At 43.1% G+C, this 25,941-nt stretch overlaps 2 protein-coding genes across 7 annotated transcripts in view; one reads left to right on the top strand and one right to left on the bottom strand.

Annotated features, from left to right (window-relative positions):
* ppp2r5ca (protein phosphatase 2, regulatory subunit B', gamma a) overlaps positions 1-20,857 on the bottom strand; it is a 30,120-nt gene extending 9,263 nt beyond the window's left edge. For 2 of the 4 annotated variants that reach the window (XM_076299686.1, XM_076299687.1), the window contains exons 1-8: positions 11,833-12,375; positions 4,254-4,453; positions 2,232-2,342; positions 1,802-1,894; positions 1,565-1,695; positions 1,361-1,420; positions 932-1,040; positions 539-592 (exon numbers count right to left, since the gene is read on the bottom strand). In XM_076299686.1, the coding sequence (XP_076155801.1) occupies positions 539-592; positions 932-1,040; positions 1,361-1,420; positions 1,565-1,695; positions 1,802-1,894; positions 2,232-2,342; positions 4,254-4,453; positions 11,833-11,926 (852 nt within the window). In that variant the 5' untranslated portion in view covers positions 11,927-12,375. Of the gene's footprint in view, positions 1-538; positions 593-931; positions 1,041-1,360; positions 1,421-1,564; positions 1,696-1,801; positions 1,895-2,231; positions 2,343-4,253; positions 4,454-11,832; positions 12,376-18,825; positions 18,995-20,549; positions 20,619-20,748 lie in introns of those variants that run through there. The other 2 variants (XM_076299689.1, XM_076299688.1) reach the window with 2 other exon arrangements.
* A 1,023-nt stretch (positions 20,858-21,880) lies between these two features.
* The window catches only part of dync1h1 (dynein, cytoplasmic 1, heavy chain 1), a 42,214-nt gene continuing 38,153 nt past the window's right edge, over positions 21,881-25,941 (top strand). For all 3 annotated transcript variants that reach the window (XM_076299684.1, XM_076299685.1, XM_076299683.1), the window contains exons 1-5: positions 21,881-22,222; positions 23,764-23,851; positions 24,198-24,371; positions 25,105-25,360; positions 25,515-25,701. In XM_076299684.1, coding sequence (XP_076155799.1) covers positions 21,973-22,222; positions 23,764-23,851; positions 24,198-24,371; positions 25,105-25,360; positions 25,515-25,701 — 955 coding nt within the window. In that variant the 5' untranslated portion in view covers positions 21,881-21,972. The remainder of the gene's footprint in view (positions 22,223-23,763; positions 23,852-24,197; positions 24,372-25,104; positions 25,361-25,514; positions 25,702-25,941) is intronic.

Genomic DNA, 25,941 nt, shown 5'->3' with positions numbered 1-25,941 from the left:
ACACTCTAGAACAGCATCACATACCTGCCTGCTTTGTTTTCACAGATATGTTGTGACTTTCAGTTTCTAAGTCTGAAGGCACTGCAACATTTCTAAATAACCAATAATGCCATCACAGTAGTACATCATTAGACCTTTTCATAGCATGCTTACTTGTCAACAGTTGATTTCTTTTGTAAACACGGCCCGTCTATGACATTAATAAACATACATGCAAATGTGAATACTTCAGCAACAATAAGAACAAGCAATTAAGTGACTTAGAATCCTCTACCCTATATCTGATCAGTAAAGAAATGAAAATCCTCCATTTGAATCTGGATCATGGCATAGGAGGAACAAGACATGGTCACCCTCTTCAGTACATTTTAATGTGAGCAAGCAGGCAGGCAGGCACACACACACACACACACACACACACACACACACACACACACACACACACACACACACACACACACACACACACACACACACACACACACACACACACACACACACACACACACACACACACACACACGACAAAACAACTCACTGGCTCAGTAAGTGTGCTGTCCTTCTCCAGAAATTGCACCACACAATATGCCAACTGTAAGAGTACAAAAAGTTGTGAAAAGTGTGAATAGTGTTTCTTCCACAACAAAACTGCAAATTAATGTTTGTTTTCACTCTGCCATGCTGAGATGTGTTCTCCTTAATGACACATGAAAGTAAACTTTAAAATAAAAACTAAATATAAAATAACTTTTTCAGAACACCTTTGTATTAGTGCTGCCAAAAAAGACTGTTTGAATAATAATGTAAAGATTTGAGCATGACTCATGCTATGAATATCTCTTAATTGGCATTGGGGATGGGACAACAGTAACATTAAGCCCAAGATGGAGTCATATCCGCCTGTGGGTGAGAGAGTGTCAGTCAGACATACCTGTGGGTGGTAGACACTGAGTGACTTCACTTTGTGCAAAGGCAGTAGCACCTTCAACAGAAAAATCTTGTGCTCCTCTTTTAACGGTAAGGCAAAGCCATTGATTATACTGTGAAATAACAACAGCACAGCAAAGACATTTATATGGAGCCAGTTACTGAAACCACAGAGCCACAATGAGAACGCAAAAGCACAAAGAGGACATTTCTACAGCAGCAGATATTGAAGATACAATAGCTTAATCTTGTGTATCGATGTACATGGCAGAGACAGCTGCTGAACAAAAGTCATTGTTTAGGAAATCCTATTTGATTACATTTTCAAGAATATTTTAAAGCAAACTGTTAACATATCAATAACAGTCTTTTTATATTCACATTTCAACAAAAATCATAAAGTTTTAACTTAGCTTTAATTTATATACTTTACCTTCCAAGTATTTCCAGCAATTCAGCTATTCCGTTATGGTGCTCTGTCTCATAAATGAATCTATAAAAGTATAACAAATAAGCTTGATTAGTTTTGTTGAGGTTTTGCTTGGTACAAAAAGACTTACCAAACAAAACAAATAGCAATACCGTCAAGATGAATGTAGGTGACAGGAAAGCGTTTTTCACGCCAGCCTTCACTCACCTATAAAATATATTATTGATTTGTTTCCGGATGTATGCTCTCAGGCCGAGAAACTTGCCATAGATCCGGTGTAGGGTGGTTTTCAGGAAGTCCCTTTCTCGTGGGTCTTCACTGTCAAACAAATCTAAAAGCTGCAGGGTAAATCAAATAGAAATGTCACCAGGGGCCTCAAAACATATGAGATGGCACGACATAACATGATGGCAACGGAGTGGAAAGAAATGAGGTTGATCTTACCTGCATGACAAATTTCTGGTCAATGTATTTCTTAGCTATATTGGGTTGAAAGTCAGGAGATTCTAAAAACCTAAGGAAAAATTCATAGACAAGCTGCGGAAAGAGAAGAAGAGAGGAGGAGAGAAAAAGGAAAACACAATTAGGGAGAGTATCAGATGATATGTCAACAACAGCTGACAACAGCAATGCAGAACAACAAACATCAAAGAGGCAAAGGGGAATCACCCCGGCATGTTTGCATCTACAAATCTGTAGTGAGTGAGCGAAGATTCCAATGCAAGTTATATTAGCGGTCATGCCTAAAGCTATCCCACCCTGAGCCTCTGCAGAACACCACTGCTCACCCCCCTTAAACATGGCGTCTGGACGGACACACACACACACACACACACACACACACACACACACACACACACACACACACACATACCTGGAGGTGCGGCCATGCGGCTTCAAGAGTGGGCTCGTCCTCCTCAGGGTCAAACTCGGCCCCTGTGGGGTTTGATGAGGGGGGCAGCGTACGGAACATGTTCACAGCAAACTGCAATGGATCAACCCAAGAGCATTAGCTTCATTCTCTCTATATATATATATATATATATGTGTGTGTGTGTGTGTGTGTGAGTGCATGTGAGTTTGAGACGTATGTAGTCTTACAAAAAAAAGTAAACTATTTGTCCTGAAAACAGCGAGCATGATTAAACTCTACAGTGTGGCACTAACAACATCAATCTTCCATCGCCTTCAGTGTACAAGTACACATTACAATAAAGGGCATCACATTAACAATATTAAGTTTCACTTATCCTAAGGACTGTTCATTTTAGCAGGAGCACAAGCACTGATTAAACACATGCCTTTCCTTGCCCTGTGAGCATAAATGTTTAGTGTTGGATAATAATAAGGAAACTCTTATTTAACAGAATAACACAATAATATAATATAGCCATTCACAGAGACAGACCAGCCAGCTGAAAGGGGGTAATCACAATCAAAAGCAGTCAAGCGGAACATGACAATCAAAGATGGTCATGTTAAAAAAGGAAGACATGCACGCATGACAGAAGAGAGGACACAAGTGCTCATCTAATCTGATCGAGCCAAACGCACCTCGCTCTACCCATAATCCATTAGCATCTCCATTCTCAGCCTTTGATGATTAAAGCCTAGCACATCAAAGTCAGCCTGTGCCTAAAGGAGGATTTGGGGGGGGGGGGGGGGGGGGGGTTGGGGGGGGTTGTGTTGTTTGGACCATAATCGTGTCTCTGACAATTTGACACATTTGAATTTCAACACACTGCATAAAATAAATTGCCCACCTTGAGCAACAACCAATTAGATCATTTTATTTGTCCTGTTGGGGGGGGGGGGGCTCACTGAATAAGGACTTCCATGAGCAGCACAAGGGGTTTGTGGGAGGTAAGATGAGGCGCTTCAGTGGCTGCTAAGTGCACACAGAGCTGTGCCAAAGGCCTGAGCGGTGTGCTGCGCTGCAGAACATCTTCTGCTATCTGCCATCCAAACAACAAAAACCACACTGGGCTGCAAAAACAGCCGAGGGGACACCATCACATTCTAAGTGCCAACATGTATGACCGCTCAAGGGTGTGTGTGTGTGTGTGTGTGTGTGTGTGTGTGTGTGTGTGTGTGTGTGTGTGTGTGGGCTATACAATGCTATCCACTTCTGGCAAATTCCGTCCATCTACCACAGAGAAGAAGGGAGGAAAAGGGGAATGAGAGAGAGAACACAAGAAACTCAGAGAGAGAGAGAGACGCTTACAGGCCAGGCTATGCCAGCCTACTTCAACACAGGAGCACAGGACACTCATGTGAGAGAGGAGAGAGAGAAAAAAGAGAAGGCAATGGAGATAGAGTGAAAGAGAGGAGAGATAAAGGGAGCGATAAAGAGATAGGAAAACAGCTGTGCAGACAAACAAGACAAAGAGAGGGAGAGAGACAGGGAGAAAAAGAGAGGTGGAGAAAGAGAGGAGAGAAAGGAATAGGTCTTTGGGCTGCTCTCTATGCTCCTGGGTAGAGGGGAAAGATCAAAGGAAAGAGGGCGGCTAGCGAGGGAAAGGGAGAGGGAGAGGGGGCGAGGATGAACAGAGTAAGAAGAGAGCAAGAGAGGGAGAGAGAGAGACAGACCGAGAGACACAGGAGATACAGAGAGGGAGACAGAGAGAGAAAAAGTGAGACAGTGACAGTGAGACAGAAAATATGGAGAAAGAACAAAAAAGTAACAGACAAATACAGAGAGAAAGAGAGGGAGAGAGGGAGAGAGAGATAGAGAGACAGAGAGAGAGAATGAAATATTGAGAGAGACAGAGTTAGAGTGAGACCAAGACAGAGAGAGAAAGACAGAGAGGAGGAGAGGGAGTGAGAAAAAGAGAGAGAAGGTAGAGAGCGAGGAGAGGAGAGAGGTGCTGCCGGGGCGGCGGTTGGTGTGACTCACCATGTGCACCACCTCTGGGTAGATGGGCTCGGTGATGACGTTGCGGTTGTGGGTGATGTACTCCACCATCTCGCTCAGCGCCGCCCGCTTCACCTCCTTCCATTTCAGGTCACTTAGGGGGTCGGACAGAAAGTCAAACAGCACACAGCACTGCCGCAGCTTCTGGATAAACAGCTTCTCCTGCTCCGCCGGGGCTACATCTGTGAAGGGCCAGGTCAGAGAGCCAGGGGGTCAGAGGTCAACGCGTCCAGCATTATGGACATGTGATGCTCTTCATTCTATACCATTTTTTTGTTATATTCAAACACACTCTATACACTGATTTAAGGCAGTTGGGTGCAATAACTGGATGCATTTTTAAACCATAATCAAACCAAATGACCTGAGAGTGACATAAACAAAGAAACATAAACATCTATTTAGATTAAAGCGCCAGGACAGGATGCATATTACAGGCAATGTTGTATGGCATCTTTTCTCATTGCTTGCAAATACAGAACACTGGATTGATATACCTAGACTATGCAGTGTGTCTGTGTAGATGAATAATGATGATGACCAGTAATGTGTAATTTCAGTGGGAAGAAGCGACTGGTGATGGTTCTAATGTGGCTGCCAAATGACATTCTTTTACAGAATATTTGTCATATTATGCTGTGTATTAATACAACATTGTACCAAAGTCAGGGACAAGGTTGCATCCTTATCTATCAGTCACTTTTCGTTTGACAGACAAAGCAAAGGCAGCGTTAAAGGTTGGGTCTTTAATTCTGGAGAAAAGTGGTTGATATTTCAGCTCAACAGACTATCAAATCACACCCCTGTCTTCATGCCCCTAAAGCAACGTGTTGATAGGCTGGAACTGTTTGTGGCTCAGTCCACGCAACCATATTTGTTTCCTATTTACAGAGCCAGGGCTGTTGTTTTTTGAAGTGCACACAGTGAATGGACAGCCAGAGGAGCAATAAGCTCAATTGCAGAGAGCATCTATGAGAGAGAAATAGAGTCTCAGACTACAGCTTTAAGATAATCACAGCATATGAGTGATATGATGATATGATGAGTGATACAGAGGTGTGAGAGTGTGTGTGGTTATAAGCAGTCATCTCTGGACCTAAACTAGCACTGATCCGGACCGCTGTTCAGATTAAAATGAGTGGAAGCAGTAGAGCCCTCTTGCTTTCACCACACCACATGACAGGCATACTTGAAGAACATAAACATCAAAACAGCCAGGCCAGATCCCTTTCAACATTATTCCGTTTCAACACGGGGGGGATGTTGCCAAAGCTTTCATGAAAGCTATGGTCCAAGAGCTTGGCAAAGCTTACGAATGAGGAGACACCAGCAGCAGCATGTAAATTGGCATAATGTGGTATATTAGAGACACTGTACGCAGCGTGCACCCAGCATATACAATGTTCTTGTGTGTCACTTGGAGGCACTGGGTACATTACAGCTGAGTACACCGTGGCTACCTGATGAGTAAGAGGTGGGGGATGAGGAGAAAGCCAGAGAGAGTGAGAGAGTGATAAAGAGGATATGACAGAACTATAGAGCGTGCAACGAAAGGTAGAGCAAGCCCCTGAGAGAGAGAGAGAGAGAGCGAGAGAGAGAGAGAGAGCGAGAGAGAGAGAGACTGACTATTTAGACACACAGGGCTGGCCATATCTGTAACTAGGCAACAGTCTTCCACAGCAGCACAGACCTATTTGTCAGGTAAGGTTGTGTTGACAGGAGAAGGGGGAGAGGGCCGGCAGGGTGGTGGTGGTGGGGTGGACTAAAGAGGTTTGTGCTCACAGGACAAAACAAAAACTGTGCCTCGCAGCACATAATAGAGATAAGTTCCCAATATCATTTTGCATATGAAGAACACCTCAACAAATATGTGCCAACTAGCTCCTATCCACCACACAATTTAGCTGAGTGGCAGAGTGTGGGGACTGCTAGAACCGTCTGTGAGATTGTATACCGAACTTGTCAAGTTCAGGTTTCTTTAGGGGCAGTTCAACTTACACAGAAACACATGTGTGCACACACAAATAATGCAAAGGGGGTAAAGTATATATGTGTAAGGAAGTCATTAGCGAGCAAGCTTAGCCTGTGTTTAACAAGTAAACACATTTCTTCCAAGTAACCTAGAGCATAAGGATTCCTGAATAGAGTATGTTTAGATTCTATACAAGGAGAGGAAACTGTATGGGTCTTAGAAGCAGAATAGCACACCAACATTACATTTCTTAAATCTTTTGCATACAAAAAAGGTATTAAGGAGTCTTAAAGAGTTCAACTCACTATTCATTCAATTAGGAACCTTTAATGCAAACACATCTTTACTGTGGCAGTGCATACAATTTAGTGTCAATCTTCATTTCTCTTTTAGGCCACACTGCGTCATGGTTCAACCTAACCACAATCTAACCTTAATGGAACATCACTGGTCTCTGAGTGTTTTTTGTGCTTTTTTCCCCCCCTGCGGTTGACCAAATAAGAACAGGTCTAAATATATCAGCCTGGGCCTGAGTATTCTCATCGCCTCTCCTACCTCTGGCACTCTCCATAAAATCAACTTGAGCAAGCAGGGAGGACAAACACAGAGGCAACAGAGGAGACACATGACGCTCATCACAAGGGAGCAAAAATGGACACTTATCAGGCCACGGCTAGAAACGAAAAGAGCCACAAACAGACGGATAAAAATAAAAATGACCAGTGATGAGTCACTGCCCCCCATCTGACCACTGGTTTCTTATTATACACCAAGCAGGTGTATTATGGGCCCTGCGTTTTTTTGTGATTTCTAACAATAACAGAGACGAAACCGCTACACAAACAGCACATGAGGTAATGCAGTAATTCAGGACAGGGAAAGTGAGCAGGGCAAAAACAAACTGTTTATCCGATGAGCTTTCTATGCCAGTGAAGGTGCATCAACCAAGATATATTTTGTTCAAACAACAACACCAGTGAGTAAGCCTGGACCAATCAATGTGAATGCGTTAGGGATATGACCTCTGCAATGCCCCCCACCCCCACCCCCATTCCTCTTTGTTAAAATCCAATTGATGAGTAAGTTCTGACGAACCGTCCCAGCCCTCCCGTCAATATTCTCCTGGCCCGCATGCCAGTCCGTCAACCATAACCCATAAGCCATCTGCAGCGCTGACGCCACGCTCCGGGGGCTGGCCACTTTGTGCCGCGAGATGGTATTGACGAGCGCACATGAGAGCGGCGCATGCCTGGCCATGGCACATCCATCACGGGTACCGCGGGAGCAAATCTGCATGCTGCATTTCGGGACTCGCTGCTGTCAGACAAGGCCTTGCATCGTCATCACCATCATCAGTCATCATCACCACCACCACCACCATCATCATCATCACAGCCTGGGGCTGAAGTTGGTTGCTCTGAGTGGGTTGGAATCACAGCCATCAAAGACATCAGACACTGGAGGAAAGCATTATGAAGGGAGTCCTTCACACTTACTGGCATGTTCAGTATTTTCTTGTAAGAAGATTTGTAGGCTACAGTTTAAAAATGAGGTTTGATGTGCTGCGTTGTCCTGCAATAGGTTAGCCTAGGTTTTGCTTTTGTATTGCAATACTGTAAAATACACTTTGAATTGCCACTCAGACAATCTAAATTTATTTTGGTGACAGTGGCAATAGCTTTGTACTTAATGCAAGATACGCTTTTCATAGCTCATTAAACCCGTTGAGGCAAGCAAAACAACACAAATGAAAATTAAATGGGGAAGGTTTGGGGAAATACACCAATTAAGCTGATCTACTTTGAAAGCATCCTCCTTATGTTTCCCTTGAGTATTTCACATACTCCTTTACAAGTCTTCCTTAAAGGAAAATTGCTCAATCCCTGAGAAAGTATCAATCAGACAGCGAATAGTACTTAAAAAAAGAAGCAATCATATATAACAGTTAAATAGTTTCCCCCCTGTTACATCTTTTGAATGTAGCTACATTAAAAGGCCATTTGGGGATTCCCTAGCCTTGTGGGGCCAGCCATGATTTCAGTATTTTGTGATGAGAACTTGTTGAAACTGTGGCTTTGCAGGCCGTCAAAAACGAACAACGGCAAAGTTACGCCTTAAGGTCTTCCCATTAAGACCCACCCACAACTTCCACATGTACATTTACTTGTAGACTCCTCCTGCCTGGAGCCCTGCCTTGAGGAGGCATTTAGAGTGGGTTAGAAAATTCACGTCATTAAACGTTTAATCCTTCCCACCCTTACTGAAGGCTTTCCCGAAACTATGAGCAATATCAAACGTGCTACAGAGAGTAACAAAAGGAGTTACACTGACAACGTGCATAGGCCATGGCACGTGGCATATATAACATTTAACTATGAATTGTGCCGTTCAATTACAAAGCTTAACAGTACACCAGGTACTTCCACGTGGAATCCATGTTCCACAATCCCAAAGACCAAGAACTTTGTTCTTATTTATTGTATGTTTACCTTATATCTGAATTGTCTGAGGTATGTGATTCAAATGAATAATGAATAAGTAACTATGGATTTTTTTTTATATATGTGAATAAAGTAGGGTGCGCTTGCCACTGCTGACTGCCTTTGTTGAATGAAACAATACAACCCTTTCTGGATCAACATACTGTAGTGTAGAAAGATTAATTAAACCACCAATTACCAACACTATCCAATACACAGCCCTCTGTTGGTTTATTTAAAAGATTAGCTTTTAAAGCCTGTTGAAATATGTACAGAGGCAACACATCATGGGGGAATTCTGAGCACCTAAACATCTGATAATGATGATATATTGTATAATACTGGTCTGTCCTCAAGCTTCTCCTTATGTGATTTGTGATTTAGCAATTACATTTTGGGAGTTCCCTAATCAGCTGTCATCTTTTGACTGCAAACACATCAGGATTTTCTATTGCATTTACAGTTCACCTGAATGTTTTAAGATACCAAGCTATGCTGCTCAACATGCCCTCTATGAAGAGGAGTCGACATTCCATGATAACAAAGGACAAAAACCCCATGATCTTTTGCAAATGCTAAATTTATACCACCACCAAATAGCTGGAGGTTACATTTAAAGACACCCAATTTATATATGTCGATGGATATCATCTGTTCAAGTTAATGTTTCATTTCAAACTTGTACAGAACAATTTCACTGGGTTGCAGGTCCTCCTGTATCCAAACAGAAGTGCAGGGCTGCACAGAGCACATCACCGGAGCACTCAAACAACTGGAGAAGTGTGTAGGGGTAACACGGCCAGCCCATGCCTTTTAAGGACGTCCCTAAACTCAGGCAGTGAAACTAGTAAAGAACTTGCCCTAATTTTGGTAGATTTACACAAAGGCCAGTAAACGCCAGAGGACATATCACACACACACACACACACACACACACACACACACACACACACACACACACACACACACACACACACACACACCTCATCCCAGCTGAGAGGAACGCACTTCTAGTTTAAGGGGAATCAGAGAAAAGGAGAGGGGAGCAGGAGGATGGCTCGAGGTTTGGCCATACATATGTACCCGCTGACCTAAATTGCTGACAAAGGGCATTTGACAGAGGCCACCATTCCAGTTGCACTTATTCCTTGGACACGAGATTCCCAAGACTTCAATTCATTTTTGCCAACAATGAAATGCCTTTTTTAATACATTAAATAAAATGAGATACTCCACATGGATAGATTACACGATTACACAGATTAGAAATCTTCTATACAGAGAACAGCCTTTATATTCTGTTAATATGTTGGAAATAGCGGTGGTCTTGACCGTGAATGATTGAGGTCGGAACATATAGTCCACCACAGAGTGGGGCAGCAGTGTCATGGCCACAGGCCATGCTGCTGGTCCACTGCTGCTGCTTCACAGCGCAGGGCCGGCCCACTGCTCTCAGGGGCAGGCTTGTTGCGACGTGGTGTGGACGTGTGTTTTTTCGGTATCAGTTCTCACGCACCCCTTGGCCTGACCACCTTGACTGTGTGTCAGTCGGGTAGATGGCTCGGATTGCATAACGCTGATAATGTTTCGCCACATGCCTAAAATACCCCAGTTGAGGTGGGAAGGGTGACAGGGTTGCGGGGGGTGTAACAGAAGTGTGTTATGCTGCCATGTATTTACATTCTGGAATGTACTGTACTCCTGATCAAGCGTCCCAGTGTAGATTGTAAAGGCACGCTGGATGGATGACTGCTCTGCTCTGCTTTGCTCCACTTGTCATGGCCTGAGGACTCCAAATCCACACAGGGTGAGAAACTGTAAAGTACACACTGAGCCAGAGTCCTGTCAGGACCAGACGTCCTCTGCAACGCAACGAGCGAAAGTTCAAACTGTTCAACATTCATGCCTGGCCGTTGGGACAGACACAGAAAGCGTATTTGGGAGCCGGTCAGCCCCACTGAAACAAAAACAACTGTCCCTTCCTCCACATGAAGAAATACAATCTGACATGGGGTGGGGGTTGATGGTTCATCACTGCCAGTCAATACATTTGTCAATACAGTGTAGCGGGTAAATAACTGTTGGCTTGAGCTGTGTTGCTTCCGAGATTCGTTCTGTATAGCTGCTCATTCAGACAGCTTCGGATGATGCCATTGCTTAATTTGAATGCTCTCTTTCACTACGGCTGTCAGGTATCAGTGAGTTTTGGTCTCCCGTGTACTGGCCAAGCCAGCGACCTCTCCTGCACTGTTCTCTCCTTCTTGCCCGGGAAGGAGAGGAGGACAAGGGTGGGGAGGGAGGGAGAGGATGCCGTTGCTGCAGAGGCCGTCTACACCCTCAGGCCAATTTGTGACCAGATGAACTGGAGTGTAACGCAAATCACAGTCAACGGACAGGAGCACAAGTGAAGAGAGGAGAGACTAGAGAGAGAGGGAGAGAGAAAGAGAGAGAGAGACACACTATGAGTGTATGTGGGGGGGGGGGGGTAGAGAGAGAGAGCGAGAGAGAGGTGGGGGATAGAGACTGTAATAGAGGACAGCAAGGGCAATGCCTGATGTTTCCCATTTTGAATGGCCTGTGATTTGTTACATTATAAGAAATAAAATACAGATTCTTCTACTGGATAACTCCAACATACTGAGACACACACACAGAGACACACACACACACAGAGACACACACACACACACACACACACACACAGAGACACACACACACACACACACACACACACACACACAAGCCTATCCAGAGCTGTGATCTCACTTCCTTTGACATCAGCAGGCAGGCTGGGGGATGGGCAGAGGGTAGTAAAACTAGCTTTTTTTTTACAGCCGACTCTCCCCTCTGAGCTCTGCATGCAACGCTTGAGCGATACATTAGGCTACTCTGTTACCAACTAGCAGCATTAGCCAGCTAGCACACCGCCCTCCTCACAACAACAAAGCCTGTGGTCTCTCTAAACTGAAAATACACACAGCGAGCAGACAAATCAAACCTCAAAACAGATAGCTTTAAAGCAGCACACACAAGGCAGAGTAAGGAAATGAGAGAAGGGTGATCTCCTTTCTCAGGATCAAACAAATGACAATAAAAGTGTTCAGCCTACCTCTGAAGTGCATTAGGGCCACTGGCTGAAAAGGCCCGTTGGAGTTTGGTGCATCTACAACCATCCTGCCTCCAGCTTTATTGCATGTCAACATCTATACTCAACCAGGCAATCCACTTAAGGCAAGGAAGCAGCCTCCATTTTAGCACAAAAGCAGATCAGAAAATGAAGCTCTGGCTGCTGGAGGGAACTGGCTAGTTAGTGATGTCAGTGGGAAGGTTGACGGTGATTGGCTAAGGGCAGCCAGAGAGAATGATGTAATAGAGCTGCACACGGAGCTGGGAATCCATTGGCCAGGGAGAGGACAGAGGCGGGACCGCTGCTCCCTTTAGTCTCTTCCTCCATTCATTTGTGGCTGTCAAGATATTGCGCCTTTTCCCAAAGGCAGAAACCCCATGATAGCATAAGAGTATTTAGTGCACTCTCAAGCCATCTGTGCTCCTAACCTGTAACTAACACAAACACTTGATAAGCTTTTACATATCACCCCAGGCAAAATATAATTTTATATTATGTATGAGAAACATTGTTAATAACACAGATCAAACAAGACAATCTGAGTGAGATTTTTTTTTGTTAGATGAAAGAAATAAAAGCAATAAATCAGTAATGAATGTGAATAAATAAATAATAATAATAAAAAAAACATGTTTGACACAAAAACTTTATCCTGCCAAGACTTTCAGAGCTGGTGGTAAAAATGTACACAAATAAATAAATAAATAAATAAAAACTAATTTCTGAGTTATTCTCTCTCCCTTCCAGACACTCTGCCCTGAGTAATTAAGTCAGTAAGTACACGAGAGAATAAGCGAGCGCCTCGTCTTGCTGCCACTGCATGCACCGTGCACACAGGAAATGAAAAAGGCGAGAGGTAAGAGCTGCAAGCTCAGGGAGTTGCCTCTCAGCTGACTGACAAGGATAACCACACTCACAGGCAGACAGCTCGCTTTCCGAGCTCAAGCTTCAGCTGAGCATTTCTCAGAAGCATTGCCTTCTTTTCTTCCCTCACACTCAAATGCTCTTCTTTTTTACATGCCTAAAACTGGCCCATGGTTGGGTGCACAGGTTACCCTTTAGGGTAAAACATGCTACTCTTAAGCACACCTCAGAAGTAGTTACTGTGGCACAACTCTGTTGTAGCTAATTACGAAGATTAGCCAGAATAAGAAAGACACACAAATATAACAAAGATGGCAATTGATATTATTTTGATTTCCATGATTATTTATTTTGTATTCTTTAATAGTTAAGACAGGTCAGATAACTACAAAATCGTGCTATATTGGACAAAATTAATGTAAAAATATTTTATTATCTGATAAGATCTCAAGCCAAAGTTCTGTATGTATCTGCTCATCTAAAAGTAAGGTAACACCGGTGAATAGAACAAACCAATCTGCATCCGCAAAATAAGAGCAGAACTTCAAAACCACTCGATCACCAACGCCCACTGATGGGAAGCTATTATGTAGTAGCAAGGTTTAAATCCGAGAGAGGAACAAGCATGACAACTATTCCTGCTGTATGTCTATTTTTAAACTTTATAGTGTTGTGTTCATACACATCTCCACAGTGCCATGTCCTAACAGGGTGTGAATACTGTGCCTGTCTACATGAAACTTTCTCCAGTTCCTCTTCCCCTTCCCCTTTGGTGTGTGGGGTAATGTCATCAAGTTCCTCAAGTAAACAAGCACTTCAAGTCACTTTTCCCACAGAGTTCCCAGATTGAAGCTCAGTACAGAGTAGTCCTGATTTGCTTCCTATAAGAACATATCATCTGAGAACATACAACATACAACTGCTAGTCACTTTTCTCTGTAAACAAGCCCTGCCCAAAAATGCGAGTTACTTTTCATAGAAAATTCTCAGATTGTAGCTCATTCATTACCAAATGGATCTTTTTATGGCACCGACCAGCACCTTTCTTTTAAAGAACCTGTCATCTGAGAACAATTTAGAAGTATTTGAGTGCACAGCATATAACCACTAACCCCCTTCTCTCATTCTGTTACCCTCAAGGCTTTATTTTTCACACCCAACCAGGACATAGACCTCTGGGCTCAGGCCTCCGAGAGACCAGGCACTCTCAGAGCACTGCCAAAGCATGCAATATCCATGGCAACCACAGAAGCATCCTGGAAGGTTAGCAGAGTTCTGAAGGGAATGGCAACTGTGGCCTCAGGAGGGTATACATGTGTGAGGTTGAGTTCCTCAGACTCAACTGTCACATTACTACCACCACAAATATACTGTACATCTATTTTGCATCAGTCTTACCTCTGGGTTTTAGTTCAAATTTAGTAAATAACAGGACTGTTCCTATAGTATAACATGTGTCTTCATAGCATCATAGCATTTGTCTTGTGGAATAGAGGTATTAATGTTAGTAGGCCTATTATGCTTTTGTCTTTGCACTGTGTTTTCATGTGTACTTGCTTGTTTGGTTGTTTGCCCATGGTCTCAACATTACTGTAATCTAATTCCCAAGACTAACACAAGTCTTCCTCAGAGTACAAACTCCTCTTTCATGCTTCCAGGAAGATAATTGGTGCAATTTAAACTTCAAGCATAAGGTCAGCCATGACGTCATTCTGCCAGTTAGCCAGAGACTGGTTCCTCTATGTGACATGTAAGTCACAACACTGCACGACTATGCAATTCCATATGTAATGTCATTGTCAGATAAATGTAGTTTATTTAAAAAAAAAAAGAAAGTCAAACTACTGCAAATGAACCTCAATTCACAATGTTAACAGTATCTATCTTCCCTCCTCATTAAGAGTCAAGAGCATTTAACCAGATTGGGGCCTCTCTTGAATTTTCACTTGACAAACTGTCAGATAAACTGCCGCCAATAGATGGCAGCAGTTCACCTTTTATGGAAATACAAATGCATTGTGAATTTCACTCTTCACAATTTAGACATAATGTGATAAGAAACAAACACATTTTTCATGATTTGAATATCTAAACAAATAAAATGTGTATGTCCTTTAGCTTTTCTGACTTTTCTGAAGTGCAAACCACTTTATGTGCCACAAACGTTTTGGTGAATTAATTTGATCCACAATTTAACTGATAACAAAGGGCTAATTCGATACATTATATAGGGGTTCCGTTGTACAGCAAATATCAAAGGGAACTTTCCCATGTTTTGTTCTGATTGTATTGCATGTATGAATGATCGTGCTGTGTGCGCTCCGTTTTCACACTATGCTAACAAGAACACCAAGCACTACTTATGAAACGCTGGTATATACTGGGAACCGCCTCTTAAAAGCTACATCACAGCTGCCCACGGTCAGTCACAACCCAAATACTGCAACATGACTTTGCAGGAATGGGTCTCTGACGTTTCTGCCCGAGGAGAATGGCAGACTGGCAAGCTCCTCCAGAGTCTAATAATACTATCTAAGGGAAGTGGTTGTGCAAAGAGCACTACCTGGAAAATGGAGATTAATGTGCCTCTCTAGTCCAGAAGAAGGTTTATAACATTTCCAATGCCTTAAGAAGATAACAAGATAACAAGATCATCTCTTCAAAGATTTCCTTACAAATAGACTATTATACAGGGTTCTTCACTATCACCTGTCGTACAGTTCAGGTGTTGGCAGAGACTGATATGAGTATTTGTTCATAATAAAGATTTTATGAGACCTAAGCATTTTAGGTTGCCTTGGTAGGGTTGTCTTTAAATAGAAGAAGCTGAATGTAATTAAGACTTCCTAAAATAACCAATCCCTTTATCAGTGCTGGGAGCCGGAGATCCCAGTGCTATTTCAACTTCATTGACAAATCCCTTAACCTGACTCTGAGCGCAGACAACCCCCATTGAGCACATCTGAGCTGATTCAGGATACAACTCATGTCCATTAAATATTAATGACACATAGATTGACAGATTTAAGAAAGCACATAGATTGACAGATTTAAAAGGAAGCTACACCAGCTCAACCAAGGTCGAAGGCATGTTGAGATATCTCTGCTTTGGTCTGATTGCATGCTTTGGCTGTATAGATAAAAGAGCAGTTTGTTTGTGCAGCATGTACATTTAGGGAGTCCCATTCGGGCCAACTGTCCGAATCTTCTTCATGTTGTCCAAACATCTCATTGGCCCTGACCTACTTTCAGTCCTCAGATATGCTGTGGTAATGTGTTTGGCCGCTCCAACCTTTTCAAGTTCAGACATGCTCAGGAGGCTCCCACCTCTTCCAGGTAGCTGTCTAAACAAGATCATAGACTGAGGAGGGGGCCAGGCCAGGGACCTGACCACTGCACAAGACTAACCCCTCCTAAGAATATCAGTGAGTGGCGATATTGGGGGGAATCACCGAGGGATGACCAATGTTTTCCCACACTGGGTCTCAGTAGATTCTGTGTGTAGTTACATGATAGTAATGTTACTGTAAGCTGAAGCTTCACTCACACTGTCAACAGCAGTCAACCGAAGGCCGTGAACAACATGGTAATGGGTCATTGGTGACACCTTGAAACTCTTACTAGTATGACATGAGTTATAATGGTAGACCAATCAGGTACAGCAAAACAACACATAGTAGTATGTGAATGTCATGAATGATTGAAGTTCATGAAAAATTCATGTCATAAATATGAAATTGTGGGAGAGCAGTTAATCATGCTAAAGGTGCACAGCTGCAGCACAGGGATTTTGTTTGGGCAAGTGCAGAGTTTGGTCATCATGCCAACTGAAAAGGGGGTAAGGCTACAGCACAGGAGAAGAGGCAGATGATAACAGCTTGTTTATGAACAACAAGAGGAAGCTAGACGATCAATAGCGGTGTCTCAAGTGAAACCAGGGCAATGGATAAACTGGCGTGATGTTGAGAGGAGGAAGATCCGCTGCACTATGGTTTAAAATCACTGGCGTGTTTGCTTGAAAACAAGAGGGTTGAGATTAACTCTTTGACCGGTTAATGACAGGTACAGTACAATTAATGTTGTGTGAGAGGGCCAGAGAAGTGAACATTAGGCAAATACAAGCAATAGAGGAGGATGATGTTGGAAGGTCACAGCAAGTCCCACAGTGTATTGCTGTGACTATTTTGAGACACAGACATGATGTTGTATTCTGTGTATTCTGTTGTATTCTGAGTGTGAACGCATCACCTACTTTAATGAACTAACTATTCCCTTTGAAAATGCAATGGAGCAAGCCTTTGAAAGGAAGTTAAAGGATGCAGAACTGGTAGCAGAAGCAAGGGAACAAGGCTGGCAAGCACATACAAGACCAGTAGAGATACTAGAGGCTTTTTAGCAATGACAGCCACAACCCTTTTACTGGATTTGTTTTATTTCTGAGAACAGTCACTGAAAGGAACTTTAAAGGAGTTGACTGAGGCTGCTGAAAAGGCAAACCAATAGTTAGGGCCGGCACAGACTACTTAGGGTCATCTTATGACCTGAACTGACTGGGGGTAAGTAAAATCTTGTCACTATGTTTCCGGGGTGATACGTTTTGGTATCTCTGTTGGTAACGTGTCCTTACCCATCATGTGTGGAGAGGTGTTTATCCGAGAAAGGCAGACAACACTGTTGAGCCTTTTGGAGGTGTTGTGGGCTTAATTCACCAAAACACAGATGAAGAAAGGTGCCTGCTTGAAAACTGCAGAGAAATGCTCATGATGGATTCTCTGTTGGTGATTTTTTTTTAATTCTTCGGTTGGGCTACATTAACTGTAAATGAGTACTTGCTAAAAAACCTATACTTGTTGCTTTGTTGATGCTGTTGATGTTCTTGCTGCTTTGCATGCCCACCTAGATCGCCTTTCAGAGAGATACTTGTCTGGAACAGCATAATTCAATAATGTTTCCATCAGACCCCACAAAGGTAGGACCAATCATCCAAGACGGGATGACGCTATAGTTTCAAAATATAATTTGGCTGTAAAGAATAGCAGCATCGCCTGCAAACATCAGAAGTATAAGTATATATATTCTTTTGATCCCGTGAGGGAAATTTGGTCTCTGCATTTATCCCAATCCGTGAATTAGTGACACACACACAGCACACACACAGTGAGGTGAAGCACACACTAATCCCGGCGCAGTGAGCTGCCTGCATCAACAGCGGCGCTCGGGGAGCAGTGAGGTTGCTCAAGGGCACTTCAGCCGTGCCTACTGGTCGGGGTTCGAGCCGGCAACCCTCCGGTTACAGGTCCGAAGTGCTAACCAGTAGGCCACGGCTGCCCCTCAAATTGTTGTTGGAAGGATGTGTACATTTATTTACAGCAAAGGTAGGCCTACACCAGTTTGTAAAGTTTAGGCTAAGTAGGAAGTAACGTTAGGAATCCTGGATCAATTTGATTGGTTAAGCTGGACCTGGACCAATTATTTTAAAATGGTATACATTTTGGTATGTAACAGTTTCATAATATTACGGTTATTATCAGAGGAGTTTCATTCGTTTGCTTATCTGAATATAGCTGACTTATTTTCTTCCTGCAGGCCACGGCCAGAGGAACAGACCACCTCTTTTCAATCCATGCAAGCCCTCTGTTATCACGGGGATCCAGTGTGTCTTCAAGATAAGGGCTTAGGGTGCTTGTCATCATGATTCAAGGTAAACATTCACTGGCATCCGCTACGCCATAAATTATGCAGAAAGCTATCCTCTGGACGTGAATCCACATGGCCCATGAATACTTAATACAAGGCCTGGATTTCCACACAGTGGGTCAGTGCAAGGTAGGCTCTGAGCCATTACTTGCAATCAGCCTTGAGTGAATGGCTGTGCCTGTGTACTACATGCAATGCTTGAGAGGAGAAAAATGGAGCGGCCTTCTCCCACTGTGAACCAACAGTGACCTTATAACCTTGGAGGGTTTGAATGTGACTGCACATACTGTATGTGCAGTGGGAATGTTCTGATTAGAGCCATCATAGTGCCGTCAGTTCTGTGGCATGTTGTGCCCCCCCCCCCCACACTCTCTTTCTCTTTCTCTGTGTCTGTGTGTGTCTCTGTGACTTAACCTTTGAAGGCCGGCAGTCTTTGCAGCTCTCGGTTGTTGCTGATGGGGAAGCACGAGTTGCTCAGGCGACGCTCCTTCTTGAGTGTGGCTTGCGATGATGACAATGGCTGCTTCACCCGCAGAAGCTGGGCAGTAGGAGGGGCGCCACTGCTACCCCTCATGGTGGTGCCCTGCATAAAAACAAGAGTCATATATATATAAATATATATATATATATATATATATATATATATATACAGTATATAAAGACAGAGATAGAGAGAGGGAGAGGGAGGGAGAGAGAGAGAGAGAGAGAGAGGGGATAGGGTTCCCATTACCACCCCGAGTTCCTGTCTGAGGAAGTTGTGGATCACTGTTACCAGGAGGGGTTTATCAAACCATGGGCCAAGGGCCATCAGGAGCCATGACTGGCTGCAGGGGTCATGTTGCCCCTGTTCGAGCAAGATCAGGTGTTTCCCCTGTTTATGCAATCTGAGCACCGGCTTTGTGCTGCTGCTGTTGTGGATGGTGATAGACGACGTGGACCATCAGATCCACTGAGGTGTCCCTAATCCTAACATGTCAAAAGACACAGCCTGATTCCTCAGGCAACCAATGGCCGGAACAGCTCCTCTGATTAAATAAGGCCTTGCACGGGTGATGTCATGTTCATATTGGGGATGGTAGAGCGTAACAAAGACATAATACTCACATATAATTTCAGGATATGATACACTGTTTCATTTTGTCTCAATAAGCTGTTTTAAGTACAGCATAATGACAATAAGCCAGCCTGTGATTGCAAGAAAAAGACAACTAAAAAAAACTACAATATTTCCACGTGTTTTTTTTCATCATTATATTATATTATCACATTATAATTGAATGCTTAAAAGTTTTAAAAGTGACTGGTTTAAAAGTAATACTATTACAACAAACCAAATCCACAAAATAAACAAAAACATTTCAAACTGTGTTGAGCTATGTGTTATGCTGTCATTGTGCTAGTAGTGCTGCCTGCATGCACATTAGCACTATCTGGAATGACATTTCACACCACACACAGTTTTTTTTTCTGAAACATCTAAGCAAGCAGAAAATCCTTGAACAACAGCAGCATCAAGAAGTAAGCAGAGGGAAAATGGAAGGCAAAGAGAAAACAGCAACACCAGCAAAACAACTCAGGGTGTGTTCTTTTGAGCCTTTACAATTCATCAGTCAACCATTGCCACAACAAACACAAACTACACATCTGAACACGAGGAGGCATTTTGGTCATGGTTTTCAATGAGGATAACTTTGATAAAAACTCAACAGCTTTCACAACGGGGTGCAGCTTTTTCCTCATTCCATTTATAAGTGTGTCTGAATATAGATCGGATCTGAGGGAAGAAAGGATTTTCTGATAACTTCCCCAGCCTATTTCTGAGTGTCTTCAACCCTTGTTACCTAACCTCTAACGGTCTGTCTCTTCAGTCAGAAGCCTGCAGAACCATTGGTGAGGCACTTAGCCTACATGCAACTTCCATATTTCCATCATACTAATATAGCCTAATACACGTGAAGAACCCTCACAAAACAAATACAGGAACCACAAACAAATGACACCCTGTTTCTTGCATTTGCATTTTTATAAGAATCATATATACATGTGCAAGGTTAACATATAATGATAATGAAGTGCACTGCTTAATTGCCATTTAGGCCTATGAACCATATTTTAACAATCAAAATCCATTAACCTACCTCATTTTCAGAGTTGTGATTGTCGTTTTTACTCCCACTTTTGCTTGACCTCCCAGTCTTTGAGGATTCCTAAAATAAAATGAGTTGCATTAAATTTTTCACTTTACCCTGCAATGTCCTGCGGACATAGTGATAGATAAATAGACTAGATAGATAGGCTATAGATTAGATGCAATTCTTCTATTGATATTGTTCTTACCTTATCTTTCTTGGACTTGTTCGGCATTTTTTTTCTGAGAGCTCCTCCCGTGCCCTCCACGGATATACCCCCGGGACACACAGTCTTCCACCTTCACTTTTACTAGCTGATAGTGCTGTTCCGTCCCTCACACACGCGCGCATAGCCTGATACGTATGCGCGCAAACACAGAGTGCGTACAATCACAAACACAGCACTACACAAACACCCACCCACACCCATATGCCCACACCACACCACACCACACACCTACACACACACACACACACACACACACACACACACACACACACGCACGCACACACACACTCTTACAACTTGATTCGTTGTTGACCAACATGTGACTTTACAGTATGCTACATTGCTTCAACCACCACTGGCATGACAACAACGCACGATTACATGTCCACGAGAATGAACAGTAATCAAACAAATTCACAATAATAAAATGTAGCTTATCAATTACCACAAATATCTGAGGAAATTCTATGTAGTCTGTTGTATTTCATTGTTTGAATGCAAACTGATTTTACAAACTTGTCTGCCTCATGGAAATTGCAATTTGCTAGCATGTGAGACAGGTAAAGACCGAATCAAAGATGTACATTATCGCCCCCCAACGGTAAAATATGTCATGAAATAAACACAGTATTTTTCACAAAGTTGTTTTAGTTGTCTATCTCCTAGGCAGACTGCATAAAGTTTTGTTGTGTGTGATCAGTAAATTCATAAGTGAATTATGAGTAGCCTAGGCCTAGACTAATTACGCCTAAGTTACACAAGGTCAATGTATACCCTGGTGTTGATTGCAATTAAGAATGAAACAGTTTCGCGTTTTAAATGGCTTTTACAATGGGCTATACTGAAATTGACAAAATGATGGTCAAAGTCCCTTATACATTTTCTGACATTGTTTCTGTGAGGGCAACAAAGCACTTTGTCATGGGGAAACGTCAGACACAGGACACTTCCCTAACACTTTCCTTTGCTTTGTGGGTATTGTAGTGTTTTGCAGTTTCTCACCACTATTAATTCACCATGAAAAACTACAATCCCCAGAATGGCATGCATCCATAAATCTCACAACGCTGTCCTGGATCCGCGTTCTCTCCTGCTGCGAGTTGACACATCAGTCGGTTCGGTTGATGCAGTGAACGTAGTAGTTCTTGCTGAGTAGTCCGGTCTGAGAAGTCTAGCGTCTCTGGCGTTTTGGAATCTGTGAAAATGTCTGACGGCGGGGGTGGTGATGACGGCGGCACTATGGAAGTGTCTGCCGCCGTGCAGACAGTTGCAGATATATCTGTTTTGCAGAAACATATTCGCAAACTTGTTCCCTTGCTTCTAGAAGATGGCGGCGAGGTACCGGCCGCCTTGGAAACCGCCCTAGAGGAAAAAAGCTCTATTGAGCAAATGAAAAAATTTCTCTCTGACCCTCAAATCCATACCGTTCTTGTGGAAAGGAGCACCCTAAAAGGTTAGTTTGATTTTCAGTCTTAAAACTCTTGCTCATTTTCATAGATGGTCGTTAGCATAACAAAGCAATTCAGTTTGTTTTTGATAGCTAGCAGCTAGCAGCTCTGTTACTGATGTCTCGCTAACGTTAGCTCGGATTGACAGCGTTAGCCAAAGCAGAGCTGTCTGGCTAAAGTCTTTGCTGCGTACTGTAGCTACGTTTGTAACTGATGGGACATTTCCAGGCAATTTAGCATGCACACATGCCAAGCTTGATGTATTGATTTAAATTGAGTTAAGGTGTTCGCTCGCTGCAAACGTCCTTTTAGAGATTCTGCATTTGTCTAACGTTAAATGGACGCAAACCAACACTTACTAGCTAGTCAGTGAGTAGTTAAGTTACTGTCGTTTTCCACCATCTTCCATGTGCACGAACATGTGTCATTGCCACTGTTTAAGATGAAGATACCCAGACACTGGGTGATTGCTCACTAGCTAGCTTCACGAATGTGATTTTGATGAATCATGTATCATAGCCTACCACGCCCTATGGTGATGCCCATTGACAGTAAAGTTTCAGCTGCATTCAACGTTGCACGACTAGATACGTTAAAATATAGAACCTCCATTGACTAGTTTTGCTGTGCGTATGGCAACAAAAAAACATGAAAAGATATTTCGAAATTTTCGGAAGATTTTTAGAAATGCCTCACATTGTGTAAGACATACACAACAATTACGTAGGCTATGTTGGCAACGTAAAATAAACTGCACCACTACCATATTTGCAATTGCATCAGGTGATCATGAAATTTACCATAGCCATCTCTTTGTATGTTAATGGAAACCTAGCCGGTCCTAACATTTAAATTCTCTCTAGGCTTTGGGTTGGCAGGTGCCTTATATATTCACTGATGTATCCCTCATCAGTTCATCAAATATTTTGTTCATGTGTATGATTTGTGTGGTGCATCTCAATACTAAAGTCCGTTCAAGTTCATGGCGTGTTGAGTATTAGTAGCAACCCCCTGCTGCAATGCAGATCAGAGCCTCTGCTCTGCTTTGTTGCTCTGACTTTATCTGGGGCACAGCATGTGACAGGGAGGCAGCAGAACACAAGACCAGCCTGTCTCCAGCCTAACCCAAGGCTACAGTGACTAAACACTTTTTTATTTGTGGTGGTCTGGTCTGTGGGTTCTCATATTTCTGTGGTCAAATCAATGACGCTGGATCAGTGGTATACCAGTAAATTGAGCCTGTCCTCTTTGGACAGTGTTTTATTTTTATTTGTTTTGTGTATTTGTTTATTTTTGTAACAGTCTGCAATATGTAGGCCAGTTATTTCTCATCTCTTCCACTTTAGGAAACTGGAACACTTGTGCTATTTGTAAATCTGGTCAAGGCTCTTCTCTCAAGGGTCATCACTGCTTATTTGGGCTCTACACAAGTTTAAGTTTCATATGTATTTCATATAACTGTATAGGACACTGAATCTTGGATCATGATCAGTTACCTTACCAAGTGTAATGACCTGCATATTTAATGTTTGTCTTGCTCCATCAGAGGATGTGGGGGATGAGGGCGAGGAGGAGAGGGAGTGCATCTCCTATAATGTCAGCATCGACATTCATTATGGCCTGAAGTCCAACAGGTATGCCTGTGTACTTGCCAGCCTGTGTTCCATATTCACCACATCATTAATTAATTGTGACGCATCCTTCAGTCATGTTGAAGGCTGCACCTTCCATATTGCCATGTACTTTTTCATTTAGTTTCCCTTTGCTCTGTCTTCATGTTTTCCTTTCAATTTGTCTGTTTTTGGTCTGCCTTTCATTCAGTCTGTGTTTCCTCCTTTCTGCCTTTGTACCATTCTCTCTTGTATGACTAAATGTATGTTTGTCTGTCTTCCTACACACTTTTCTGAATAATGCCAGGCCATAGCCTTCTGACTGCCCCAATTGTGTCTTGACCTTTGACTTTGATGTTTTGTGTTCCAGTCTGGCCTTCATTAAGAGGACTGGAGTGGTGGATGCAGATAAGCCCATCTCTACACAGGTGCGTGTGCTCACTCTGAGTGAGGACTCCCCCTATGAAACACTCCATTCCTTCATCAGCAATGCAGTGTCCCCCTTCTTCAAGTCCTACATCCGCGAGTCTGGCAAGGCAGACAGGTAAGCCAGCAGGATATGAAGGGACTTTTTAATATCAAGAAATATTATAGATATATAATGATTATGTAGATTTATATGGATATTGTTTGAGTTATGGGTAAGTGTGGTTTGTAATGAAAACAAGACATATTTCATGATTTATATTTTGATGTACTGCATTAAAGGAGAAGTTCGGTGTGAAATTGACCTTAGCTGTACTGAAAGATGTTGCCGAGTACTTACATGTGTCCAATAGGCACCTTCGCTCACCCCCTAGCATTCCGAATTACGCCGTTTTTAGCCAAGTAGCTGTGGGGGGCATAGCGTAGCCTATGCAGCTAAATCACTATTTTTACACAATTAAAAAGGTTCCAAGACCCTCAGAAGTCTACCAATGCAGTGTGGAGTTACTTGGAACCTTTTTAATGGTGTAAAAATAGCGATTTAGTTGCATAGGCTACGCTATGCCCCCACAGCTACTCGGCTAAAAACGGCGTAATTTGGAATGCTAGGGGGTGAGCGAAGGTGCCTATTGGACACATGTGAGTACTCGGCAACATCTTTCAGTACAGCTAAGGTCAATTTCACACCGAACTTCTCCTTTAAGTATGAAAATGCTATGCTTTCCAGCAGTCTGAAGTCTGCATGGTGTTCTTTTAATAACCTCTCTAAATGTTAAATAGTAGCATGTGAACCTTTGAAAGCAATGCAGAGTGAAGCGTATTTATGAAACCCTCGAAATCTCCTTCTTAAGGGATGGTGACAAGATGGCGCCCTCCGTGGAGAAGAAGATTGCAGAGCTGGAGATGGGTCTCCTGCACCTCCAGCAGAACATCGAGATCCCGGAGATCAGCCTCCTCATCCACCCAGTCATTACCAACATCGCCAAGCAGTGCTACGAGCGTGGTGAGAAGCCCAAGGTCACCGACTTCGGCGACAAGGTTGAGGACCCCACCTTCCTCAACCAGCTGCAGGCTGGTGTCAACCGCTGGATCAGGGAAATCCAGAAGGTGAGGATTTTGAGTAGTGTCTAAAGACCATTCCAGCTAGGCTGATGACTTGAAGGGGGGAATGTGGACAAGGTTTCAGATTTAGACTACACATTCTACACAACATTTTGCCTATGGTATCTGAACATTTCCCTGTTCTCTTCCCTTCCGCCAGGTAACCAAACTGGACCGTGACCCGGCCTCTGGTACAGCCCTGCAGGAGATCAGCTTCTGGTTGAACCTGGAGCGCGCGCTCAACCGCATCCAGGAGAAGCGTGAGAGTCCTGAGGTCCTGCTCACTCTGGACGTCCTGAAGCACGGCAAACGCTTCCATGCCACCGTCAGCTTCGACACTGACACTGGTGAGGGGTTCTTTTTGTAAGGCACCATCCATCCCCTTGTCCCCAGTACCACCCCCCAATGTTCTCCTCTCTGTTGTGGTATGAAAATGAGGGGGTGGTGATTGCAAAATGTGTTTAAAGAGTTTCGCAGAGAGTTTTCCTCAGGCAAACAAAGCCATAACAAGTAATTAACAACTAGCAACACCATATTTTAAAAAGGGAAAAAAAAGAAAAAGAATTTCATTTTCTGTGAATATAATT

Source organism: Alosa pseudoharengus, unplaced genomic scaffold (genome assembly GCF_046254945.1).
Source record: "Alosa pseudoharengus isolate Yale_2024_CS ecotype anadromous, Long Island Sound unplaced genomic scaffold, YU_APseudo_1.1 YU_APseudo_1.1_scf_22, whole genome shotgun sequence".
Taxonomy (NCBI): domain Eukaryota; kingdom Metazoa; phylum Chordata; class Actinopteri; order Clupeiformes; family Clupeidae; genus Alosa; species Alosa pseudoharengus.
This window is presented reverse-complemented; position numbering and strand designations above follow the sequence as displayed.